We start from the raw sequence: 11,336 nt of genomic DNA, 5'->3' as shown, positions 1-11,336 counted from the left end.
AAATGCCGGAGGAAACATCACAGAACCGCTTCACAGGAGGCTCCCAAGCACTGAGGATGTCACCTAGACAGGGGACGAAACGTCTGCAACACAAATTTCCAGCTCGGCGAACAGAACCACAACAATCTAATCTAGTCCAACCTAAATGAGGGATAATGAGAGCATGTAAACAAGGCAACATAATAATCATGAATGACTTTAACCTTCATTTGGATTGAGAAAATCAAATTGGAAAAGTTAGCCACAGGAAAGAATTCATACTATAAGTTCTGTGTCTTATGATCCTGTCCCACAGCTACCTAATGAAGGAGCAGTGCTCCAAAAGCTAGTGCTTCCAAATAAACCTATTGGACTGTAACCGGGTGTTGTGTGATTTTTGCCACATATTCAGGAGAGTTCCTGGAACAATATGTCACAGATCCCAACAGGGATCAGGTCATTAAGGATGAGGCAGATTTAATAAATTATTTCAGAATACAATATCACCACTGGAAAAGTGACCTTAACATGACAAAATTTAGCATTCAATTGGATAGTGAGAAACTTTGGTTGGAAACTACAGTGCTAACTTCAGTAAGGGTAATTACGAAGGAATGAGGACAGAGTTATCTGGAGTGGATTAGGAATTGGGTTCAGTTAAAAAGACAGTTGGAGAACAATAACAGATGTTTAACAAAATAGTTCACGACTCACGATAAATATATGCCTCAGAAAGATAGATTCTAGGAAGGGGATAAGCCTACTGGAATTAAGCAGAGAAGTTAAGGGTATCATCAAATTGAAAGGTAATAAAGAAAGAAAAAATAAACTTAGAAGGTACATTTGCAAGTAATATCAAGACAGACAGCAAGAGTTTCTTAAATGAATAAAAAGGAAGAGAGAAGCCAAAGTGGATATAAGGTCCTTAGAGAAGCAGTCTGGGGAAATAATAATGGGGAAATAATAATGGGGAAATAATAATGGGGAAATCAGGAAATGGAAGAGGTGAATTATGTTTTGCATAATCTTTATGTTAGGAGATGCTAACAGCATTCCAAAAATGCTAAAAAAATTAAGAGACAAATTCTTTCTCTGCCCCATCTCTGCAGCTCTGACACTGTATTCTGCACTCCATTCTGCTACCCTAAAGCACTTTTTAAGAATGATCTGCTTGTAGAGCATACCAAACAATAGGGTCATAGAGATGTACAGTACGGAAACAAACCCTTCGGTCCAACTCATCCATGCCGACCAGATATCCCATCCCAATCTAGTCCCATTTGCCAGCATTTGACCCATATACCTCCAAACCCTTCCTATTCATTTACCTATCCAGATGCATTTTAAATGCTGTAATTCTACCAGCCTCTTCCACTCCCTCTGGTAGCTTATTCATACACGTTCCACCCTCTGCATGAAAAAGTTGCTCCTTAGGTTCCTTTTATTTCTTTCCCCTTTCACCCTGAACCTATACCCTTTAGTGCTGGACTCCCCAGGAAAAGACCTTGTCTATTTATCCTATCCATGCCCGTCATGATTTTATAAACCTCTATAAGGTCACCCCTCAGTCTCCAACGCTCCAGGGAATACAGCCCTAGCCTGTTCAGCCTCTCCCTATAGCTCAAATCCTCTAACTCTGGCAACATCCTTGTAAATCTTTTCTGAACCCTTTAAAGTTTCACAACATCCTTCCGTTAGGAAGGAAACCAGAATTGCATACAATATGCCAAAAGTGGCCTAACCAATGTCCTGTACAGCCGCAACATGACCTCCCAACTCCTGTACTCAATACTCTGACCAATAAAGGAAAGCATACCAAACGCCTTCTTCACTATCCTTTGGACCTGCGACTCTACTTTCAAGGAGCTATAAATCTGCCCTCCAAGGTCTCTTTGTTCAGCAACACTCCATTAAATGTATAAGTCCTGCTAAGATTTGCTTTCCCAAAATGCAATCCCAAAATGCAATTATCTGAATTAAACTCCATCTGCCACTCCTCCACCCATTGGCCCATCTGATCAAAATCCCATTGTACACTGAGGTAACCTTCTTCACTGTCCACTACATCTCCAATTTTGGTGTCATCTACAAACTTACTAACTATACCTCCTATGTTCACATACAAATCATTTATATAAGTGATGAAAAGTAGTGGGGGGTGGGGAAATAAATATGAGCTAAGATTAGAGAAGTACTAGATGAACTAAAAGCGACATTTCCCCCAGAGCTGATGGGATGGGCATTGAGATATTTAATAGATTAGGTACAGAGATAGTCAATGCACTGATATTAACTTTCCAAAAATTTTTTAGATCATGGAAAAAACCCAGAGGATTGGAAATGTTCTGCCAAAGTATCACACTCATTCAAAAATGGAAAACAAAAGAAAATGGCAACTATAGGCCAGTTAGCTTAACATCAATCAATGGAAAAATGTTGAGAGTCTTTAAAAAAGATATGCCTGTAATGCATAATATGATCAATCAGAGTCAGTATGGCTTCATGAAGGGAACCAGCAGGATGGATAAATAGGAAGTAGATGCAATACATTTGGATTTCCATAAAAATACATAAGCTGAAAAATGTGTTGCTGGAAAAGTGCAGCAGGTCAGGCAGCATTCAAGGAGCAGGAGAATCAACGTTTTGGGCATAAGCCCTTCTTCAGGAAGTGCAGGCTTATGCCCGAAACATTGATTCTCCTGCTCCCTGGATGCTGCCTGGCCTGCTGCACTTTTCCAGCAACACATTTTTCAGCTCTGATCTCCAGCATCTGCAAGTCCTCACTTTCTCCTCATTAAAATACATAAGGCTACTTAATAAAATAAGAACCCACGGTGTTGGAGATAGTACATTTGAATGGATAGAAAATTGGCTAACTGATGGAAATGGGGCTTTTTCAGGTTGGCAACCTATAGCCAGTAGAGTGACACAGGGATAAGTCTGAGGCTGCAACAATTATTGACAATACATTTTAAATACTTAGATGAGGGAAGTGAATTTACTGTTACCAAGTTTATGAATGACACGAAAATATGTGGCAAGGCAGGTAGTGAGGATGACACAGAGTCTGCAAAGGAATACAGACAGGTTAAGCAAGTGAGCAAAAACTTAGAGGGTACATTTGGCAGTAATATTAAGACAGACAGCAAAAATTTCTTAAAATATATAAAAAGGAAGAGAGAAGCCAAAATGGATATAAGGTGAAAAGTAATGTGGGAAAATGTGAAGTTATGCACTTTGGCAGGAAGAATAGAGGAGTTGAATAGTACTTAAATGGTGAAAGACTAAAGCAAGCTAAAGCACAGAGGGAGTTGGGAGTCCCTGTTCATGAAGTACAGAAACTAAAACAGAATATGATGGAAAATCTCAGCAGGTCTGGCAGCATCTGCGGCGAGAAATCAAAGTTAGCATTTCAGGTCCAGTGACCCTTCCTCAAAAAGTTGAATTACAGAAAGCTAGCATACAAATTCAGTGAGTAATACAGAAGGCAAATGGAATGTTAGTCTTTATTTCAAAGGGAATGAAGTGAAAAAACACAGCAGCAATGTTGAAACTTTGCAAGATGATGTTCAGACCATAGCTGAAATACCATGGTTCCCTCATCTAAGGAAATATATACTGGCTTTGGGGGCAGTCCAGAGAAGGTTCACTAGATTGATATTAGGTATTAAAGAAATATCTTCTGAGGGCAGGTTGAATCGATTGGATCTGTACCTCACTGGAATTCAGAAGAATGAAAGACAATCTTAGTGTAACATACAAGATTCTGAGGAGATTGACAGGGGAGATGCACAGAGAGACTAGGATCAGAGAGTATCATCTCGGAATAAGTGATCACACATTGAAGTCAGTGATGAATTGGAATTTCTCCGGTCAAGAAGTAGTGAATCTGTGAAATTCTTTCCCCCAAATGCTGCTGAGGTTGGGTCATTCGGTATATTCAACATTGAGATAGAGAGGTTTTTAATCAGCGAAGAAATTAAGATTGGTGGCACAGCAGTTAGCACCACTGCCTCACAGCACGAGGGACCTGGGTTCAATTCCAGCCTCAGGTGACTGTCTGTGTGGTGTGTGCACATTCTCCCTGCGTCTGTGTGGGTTTCCTCCGGGTGCTCTGGTTTCCTCCCACAGTCCAAAGATGTGCAGGTTAGGTGGATTGGCCATGCTAAATTGCCTGTATGTCCAGGGATGTGCAGGCTAGGTGGGTTAGCCTTGGGAAACGTAATGTTGTAGATGGGATGGCTCTTTGGCAGGGCAATAGGCCAAATGCTTCCACACTGTCAGGATTCTATGAAAGACAGTTCTGAGGAAGTATCACTGGTCCATAAATGTCAACTCTGATTCCTTTCCACAAATGCTGCCAAACCTGCTGTGCCTTTCCAGTAATTTCTGTTATTGCTTCCAAGTCTGCACTTCAATCATGTCCTTTAGGACTCTGGACAGCAAAGGGTTTCTGTTAGCTTTGAGACCAATGTTACCTTGGATTTAATCTAGCCAAGCTCCACCTGTATCAATTCAATTCATCTGAAATACTGAAGTGCTTCAGTCTTGGTAGACCTGCTTGAAAAGACAGTTATTGAATAATGATAGTTATTTTGTCTTAAGTGCATGCCTCTCATTGCCATTGTTAAGTGGTAATGTTTTCATTAGTTCTTGATGTGTAAACAGTGGAAATATCACACACCAGACTCTTTCAGCAATTCTAATAATTCTTGTTGTTCTAAATGTAAGTGAACAATTTATCGGAATGAATTAGATTTTGTGGTTGAGCATACTTCATCTACCTTGGGTGAATACTTTTAATAAGCTTATATTTCAGGCTCAGACAGCATTATACCTTGAGTGCAGAGCTTAGTAACAGTGGATGGTTACACCCTCTGCAATAATAGTTTGCTTATTCCTTTACTAAGCGAGACTCTTTCTCAAAACCTTCACTCGAAGTCCCATTGCTCTTTGTTACATCTTCATTACAACATTCTAATATCCCAATGTATTCTCTCATTGTTCCTCAAATGCACAGCTCTTGTTTCTCTCTCTCTCTCTTCAGAGTGTTTCCAACTGAGTCAACAGAAGTTATGGAAACCACTCACTAGGCAAAACCTTTGTAAAGGGCTAAGAACAGAAGGTAATCGATGTACGTTTGCTCACTGAGCTGGAAGGTTCATTTTCAGATGTTTTGTTACCCTACTAGGTAACATTTTCAGTGGGCCTCAGGCAAAGCAATGCTGAAAATTCCTGCTTTCAATTTATATGTTTGGGTTTCTTTGGGTTGGTGATGTCATTTCCTGTGGTGATGTTATTTCCTGTGATGAAGTCACTTCCTGCTCCTTTTCTCAGGGGGGTGGTAGATGGAGTCTAACTTGATGTGTTTGTTGATAGAGTTCCGGTTGGAATGCCATGCTTCTAGGACAAACAAAGACATGCATGAGAATTCCTAGAAATGACATCACCAACCCAAAGAAACCCAAACATATAAATAGAAAGCAGGAATTATCAGCAGTGTTTCGCCCAGAGGCCCACTGAAGATGTTACTTAGTAGGGTAATGAAATGTCCGGAAATGAACCTTCCAGCTCAGCAAGCAAACCTACATCCAAAACCTCAACCTGAGCTACAAATCTTCTCAAAACACACTAATAGAAGGTAAATTGAATCAAGAACAACACGCTTGCATTTATGTAGCACCGTTCATGACCTCAGGATCAAAGTGCTTCACGGCAAGTGATAGTGTGATCACTTATGCCCAGATCCACAAATGATCAATTTTTTTAGCAATGTTGAGAAATAACTCCTCTGCTTTCTTCAAAACACAGCAGTGAGATTAGATTAGATTAGATTAGATTACAGTGTGGAAACAGGCCCTTCGACCCAACAAGTCCACACCGACCCGCCGAAGCGAAACCCACCCATACCCCTACATTTACCCCTTACCTAACACTACGGACAATTTAGCATGGCCAATTCACCTGACCCTGCACATCTTTGGACTGTGGGAGGAAACCGGAGCACCCGGAGGAAATCCACGCAGACACGGGGAGAATGTGCAAACTCCACACAGTCAGTCGCCTGAGGCGGGAATTGAACCCGGGTCTCTGGCGCTGTGAGGCAGCAGTGCTAACCACTGTGCCACCTTTCGCATCCACCTGAGAGAGTAGACACAGATGTCTAAGAGGTAAAAACAATGACTACAGATGCTGGAAACCAGATTCTGGATTAGTGTTGCTGGGAGAGCACAGCAGTTCAGGCAGCATCCAAGGAGCAGCGAAATCGACGTTTCGGGCAAAAGCCCTTCATCAGGAATACAAGCAGAGAGCCTGAAGCGTGGAGAGATAAGTGCTTATCTCTTCACACTTCAGGCTCTCTGCCTTTATTCCTGATGAAGGGTTTTTGCCTGAAACGTCGATTTTACTGCCCCTTGGATGCTGCCTGAACTGCTGTGCTCTTCCAGCAACACTAATCCAGAAACAGATGTCTAAGAGTTAGCATCTCGTCCTGAAATATAGCATCTCCAACAGTTCCGCACTCCTTCAGCAATCCACTGGAGAGTTAGTCTTGGGTTTGTACTCAAACCTCTGGAGTCAAACTCAAAACCTTTCTTTAGCACTACATGGAGTATAACTTGGGGCGGCATGGTGGCTCAGCAGTTAGCACTGCTGCATCACAGCACCAGGTACATCGGTTCAACTCCAGTTCGAGCGTCTGGCTGTATGGAGTTTGCACATCGTCCCTGTGTCTGCCTGGGTTTCCTCCCACAGTCCAAAGTTAGGTGGAGTGGGAAATGCAGAGTTACAGGGAGTGGGACTGGGTGGGATGCTCTTCAGAGGGTCAGTACGGACTCGGTGAGTCAAATGGCTTGCTTCCACAATGTAGGGATTCTATGATACCAGAACCTAGGCTTGTGCTTTCTAAGTTGCCAATTTTAGGAAGAAGCTTTTGAGGAAGAAAGTGGCCAGAATTCAATGTGATGGACATTGATTCCAAGATGGCAAAGGGCAGAAAACAAGGGTCTAGAAGAGTGGGAAATTCTGAAGAGAAATGTCAAATGGAGGAGTCAGGAACCATTGGGTCTAGGGAGAGGTTCTGTTCACAAATCTCCTCCCTCTGCACCCAGATTGTTCCACACTGGTAACAGGGCAAGTTCAAAGGGAGAAGGAGATGCAATAAACTGTTTAGAAGCTGAAATAGTTTTGAGGATGAATGTTGAGACTGTTGATTTCCTTCACAGAAAGCCAGGCTTGCGAGGATAAAGATAGCAAAGACTGGAAATGCCAACGCTTATCTGCAAATCAAACGTAATGGCTTGATGAACGAGGCACTGGAGCTCACAGTAAGTTCAATATTACACTGTCCAGAGATTAGATGATGAGATCAAGGGTGCTTGGAAATGATTGCCTGGAAGCAAAATGGTGGATCATTCCAAGAACACTGAAGTTTTGAATGAGTGCGTCTCATTTATTTCTCCTCATGTTTGACTGAGATGGCCTGCCATGTCCTATGCATATTCCCAGTATTTATTCTTAAGCCTCACTACAACACTCCTCCACTGCTCTGACAAGGTGTGGTGTAGCTCGTAGGTTCATAGTTATAGAGATCTACAGCACACTTAAAGGTTCTTTTGCCCATCGCATCCATGCTAGTCAAAACAATTGCATGAGTGAAGTTCCTCTGGCTGCTATCTCCCACACCTCCCATATTAACTTCTTCTGATCTCAAAGTAACACTCTATTATACCCCCATCTCCGACTGTAAGATCCTAACACATATCAAACTTCTCATTGTGTCATAAAACCATTGCGTGGGCACACACATACACCAACAATAATATGAAACAAAGAATTGCAGATACTGGAAATCAAAAACAAAATCAGAAATTGCTGGAAAAACTCAGCAGATCTGGCAGCATATATGAAGAAAGAAAGCAGACTTAATGTCTTGTTTCAGGTGACCCATTCTGAGGAATGATCATCAGACCCAAAACGTTAACTCTGCTTTCCCTCCACAGATGGTACCAGAGCTGCTGAGTTTCTCCAGCAATTTGTTTTTGTGATATATAGCAGCAACTTGTTCTCAGTCAATATTCAGTAAATGTATGTCTCACAACAACAAACAAAAGGCAGAAAAAAGTGATGGTACACTGAACTGGCAGGTTATGGGGTAATACGAAATTATAAGCAAATAATCCGAAAACCCGAGATCCATTCCTGGTTCAGGTAGGAGAAGTTCCAGCTCCGTGAACCTGACCTTGAAAAGCAGCTACCATTTTTGATGTGGAGTTGGGAAGGTTGGAGTGGAATTCAGGACAGATGACACAGGAAGACCCGAAGAGGAACTCTGGGCCAGAAGGTTTGGATATTCTATGAACTCAGTGTAACATTTGCCATCATACTCTGAACTTGTCACTATAACATGAACACAAATAGATTTACCTGCAACAAAAATTAATAACACACATCCGTCTCCATTCCACAAACATACACATATAACTGTTCTGAAAAGGGGTCACTATATCCAAGGTGCAACTCTGATTCCTCTCCACAGATGCTAGAAGAAAGTGAGGACTGCAGATACTGGGGATCAGAGTCAAAAAATGTAGCACTAGAAAAGCACAGCAGGGCTTATGTCGGAAAAGTCTATTTCCCTGGTCCTCAGATGCTGCTTGACCTGCTGTGTTTTTCCAGCACCCAACGTTTCGACTCCACAAATACTGCCAGACCTGTTGAAGTTCTCCAGCAATTACTGTTCTTTTTCTGATTTCCAACATCTGCAGTTCTTTGGATTTTCGTTTACACATAGAATTTATACCTTGCCCAATAACATTCTCAAATGTACCACATATTCCTCACTCGCATATCCTGATATATGGTATAGCCTTCAGAGGATCTCACAACCCTCATTGTACCATGTTTTAATGTACTCCTCACTATATCATATTCAGACCTTTCTGAAATGTCTCCCTGCAATTTCCTGATACATCCTTCAGGCTAAGAGACCCTGCACAATCTTAGATTTAGAGTCATACTCTAGATGTAAAAATAATGAGTGACACCTTACTAAATCAGACATAAATGCAACAATTTTAGTAAATAATTAAAAATGAATAATAAGGAAGGAAGAAAAAGCAAGGGAGAAAGACAGAGAGAAAGGTAGAGAAAGAGAAAAAAAGGAAAGAAAGAAGAGAGAGAAAGCAAGAGGGATAGAAGGAGAGAACAAGAAAGACAAAGAAAGAGGGAAATATAAGAGATAAAATGAGCGAAAGAGAAAGGACCAGAGTCATTTTCTTGGTCAAAGAGTAAGTCCAAGTTGGCCAATTCAAGATGGCTCCTGAAAATACTGTCCATCAATCAAACTCCATCTAATGACACCATCTGTGGCTGGCAACCTCTTGTATCAAAACTAGTCTTCAGCTTGATTTGTAGTTCATATGTTACCAAATCAAAATCAGCCAGTTTCCTGCAATAGTTTGGGTTAAATATTAGTTACAAACCTGGCCCGCTTTGTTCAAATGGGAAGTGACCAGAGAGAAACTGAGTCCACATTAATAACATTACTACTGATTACATACTATGCCAAATTATAGAACAATCACAGTTAGTTTTAAATGAATACCTACTCAATAACATTTTAAAACAAAGGTCACTACAGTTTGAGACAGGCTCAAATTCAAATACAAAGCAGAAAGATATAGAATCATGAGTATTAGTGATTGCAGATAGGCCCATAACCTCTTCCCCTCAGTGCAACAGTGCTCTCTCACTTGAAAAAGTTTGATATTCCCCAAACTCCTCATTAGTTCCGGTTGATATAGTCTATTCCCCTCAAAGTAACTTCCTATGATCTGCCTCACACCCTGCAAAGTAATACTCGAACGCAGCCTCGCTATCATCTTCAGATAAACCTCACTACTGATCACAGTAAAAACCCCCCATCACGACTTTTTGAAATACTCCATACCCCTTGTTCCAACAGCCTGATGTAGCCCACACCTCTCAATTAGCTTCTCGAGTCCTAGACTAGCTTCGACCCTCAATGTCTTGACTTAAAGGCTTGAGGAGGGGTACCAAATGAGCCAGGTTGCATAGTGACACCTCCTCCAGCATTGTAACATTCCTGACCAGGTTTAGCTATACAGAGGAACCTCAATTATCCGCCATTTGATCATCCAAATATCGGATTATCAGGCAAGATCACAAGGTCCCAATGCTTGGCCAAACAATTTTGGCATTCGATTATCCGAAATTTGATTGACCGAACTAAATATTCCCTGCCTGTGTCCTTCAGATAATTGAGGTTCCTCTGTAAATAAAGAATGGTCAGGTTTATATGTAAATGAAGGCTGCTTTGGGTAATAAAGGAAGCCTGAATCTACACCCTACTGGAGGAGGTACATGATGCAGGAGATGGTTATCAACCAGGAAAAATATTGACAACTAGGCCTTGAGGAGAATATGAATGTAATAATTAGGAACAGGTGTAGGCCATTCAGCCCATCAATTCCTCTCCACCATGTAAAATAATAATGGGTGATCAAACATGTCAATGCCTTTTATACACATTATCCCCATATACCATTAATGACCTGATGGTACCATAAGGAGCCATAGTTGACAAAGTATTATTAACAACCCTCTCCACGATTGTTATGTGCCGCTTGATGGTAACCATTCCATAGGGTAAAGAGTCACGGATTCCATGAGCTATCACAGATTTGAAACATATTGTTGTCTTTATTCTATGCCTTACGCCACTCAGTCCAGCCAACTGAGCTATGCAACCAACCCCATCCCTACCTACATCCTAGGAGCATAAATAGCACCCTATAAAAAGACCATTCAATCCCTGGTCTCTGCCAGTCAATAAGATCATGGCACATGTGTTTGGAATTCCGCATTCCCATCTACTCTGACAGCCTTTGATTCCATGGTCCAATAAATGTTTACTTTCTTAAAGAAAATGCTTTCAAGAATGACAGTTTTAAAACTATGAAGGGATTGGATAAGATGGAAGCAGGGAGGTTGTTTCCATTGGCAGGTGAAAGTAGAACTGGGGGCATCACCTCAAAATAAGGGGACAACAGATTTAGGACCGAGCTGAGGAGGAACCTCTTCACCCAAAGGGTAGTGAATCTATGGAATTCCCTGCCCAGTGAAGCAGTTGAGGCTACCTCGTTGAATGTTTCTTTCAGGCAAATATAGATAGATTTTTGAACAGTAAAGGAATTAAGGATTATGGTGAGAGGGTGGGTAAGTGGAACTGAGTCCATGAAAAGATCAGCCATGATCCTATTGAATGGTGGAGCAGGCTTGAAGAGCCAGATGGCCTACTCCTGCTCCTGGTTCTTATGTTTCTTAGGAGAAGAGAA

The 11,336-nt window shown here is 41.4% G+C and overlaps 1 protein-coding gene across 2 annotated transcripts in view; it reads left to right on the top strand.

Annotated features, from left to right (window-relative positions):
* kcnd3 (potassium voltage-gated channel, Shal-related subfamily, member 3) overlaps window positions 1–11,336 on the top strand; it is a 410,316-nt gene that overhangs the window by 366,043 nt on the left and 32,937 nt on the right. For both annotated transcript variants that reach the window (XM_043716375.1, XM_043716374.1), the window contains exon 4: window positions 7,203–7,304. In XM_043716375.1, the coding sequence (XP_043572310.1) occupies window positions 7,203–7,304 (102 nt within the window). The remainder of the gene's footprint in view (window positions 1–7,202; window positions 7,305–11,336) is intronic.

This window comes from Chiloscyllium plagiosum, chromosome 26, assembly GCF_004010195.1.
Source record: "Chiloscyllium plagiosum isolate BGI_BamShark_2017 chromosome 26, ASM401019v2, whole genome shotgun sequence".
Taxonomy (NCBI): Eukaryota; Metazoa; Chordata; class Chondrichthyes; order Orectolobiformes; family Hemiscylliidae; genus Chiloscyllium; species Chiloscyllium plagiosum.
Note: the sequence above shows the minus strand (reverse complement) of the source record. Positions and strands in the feature narration are given on the sequence as shown.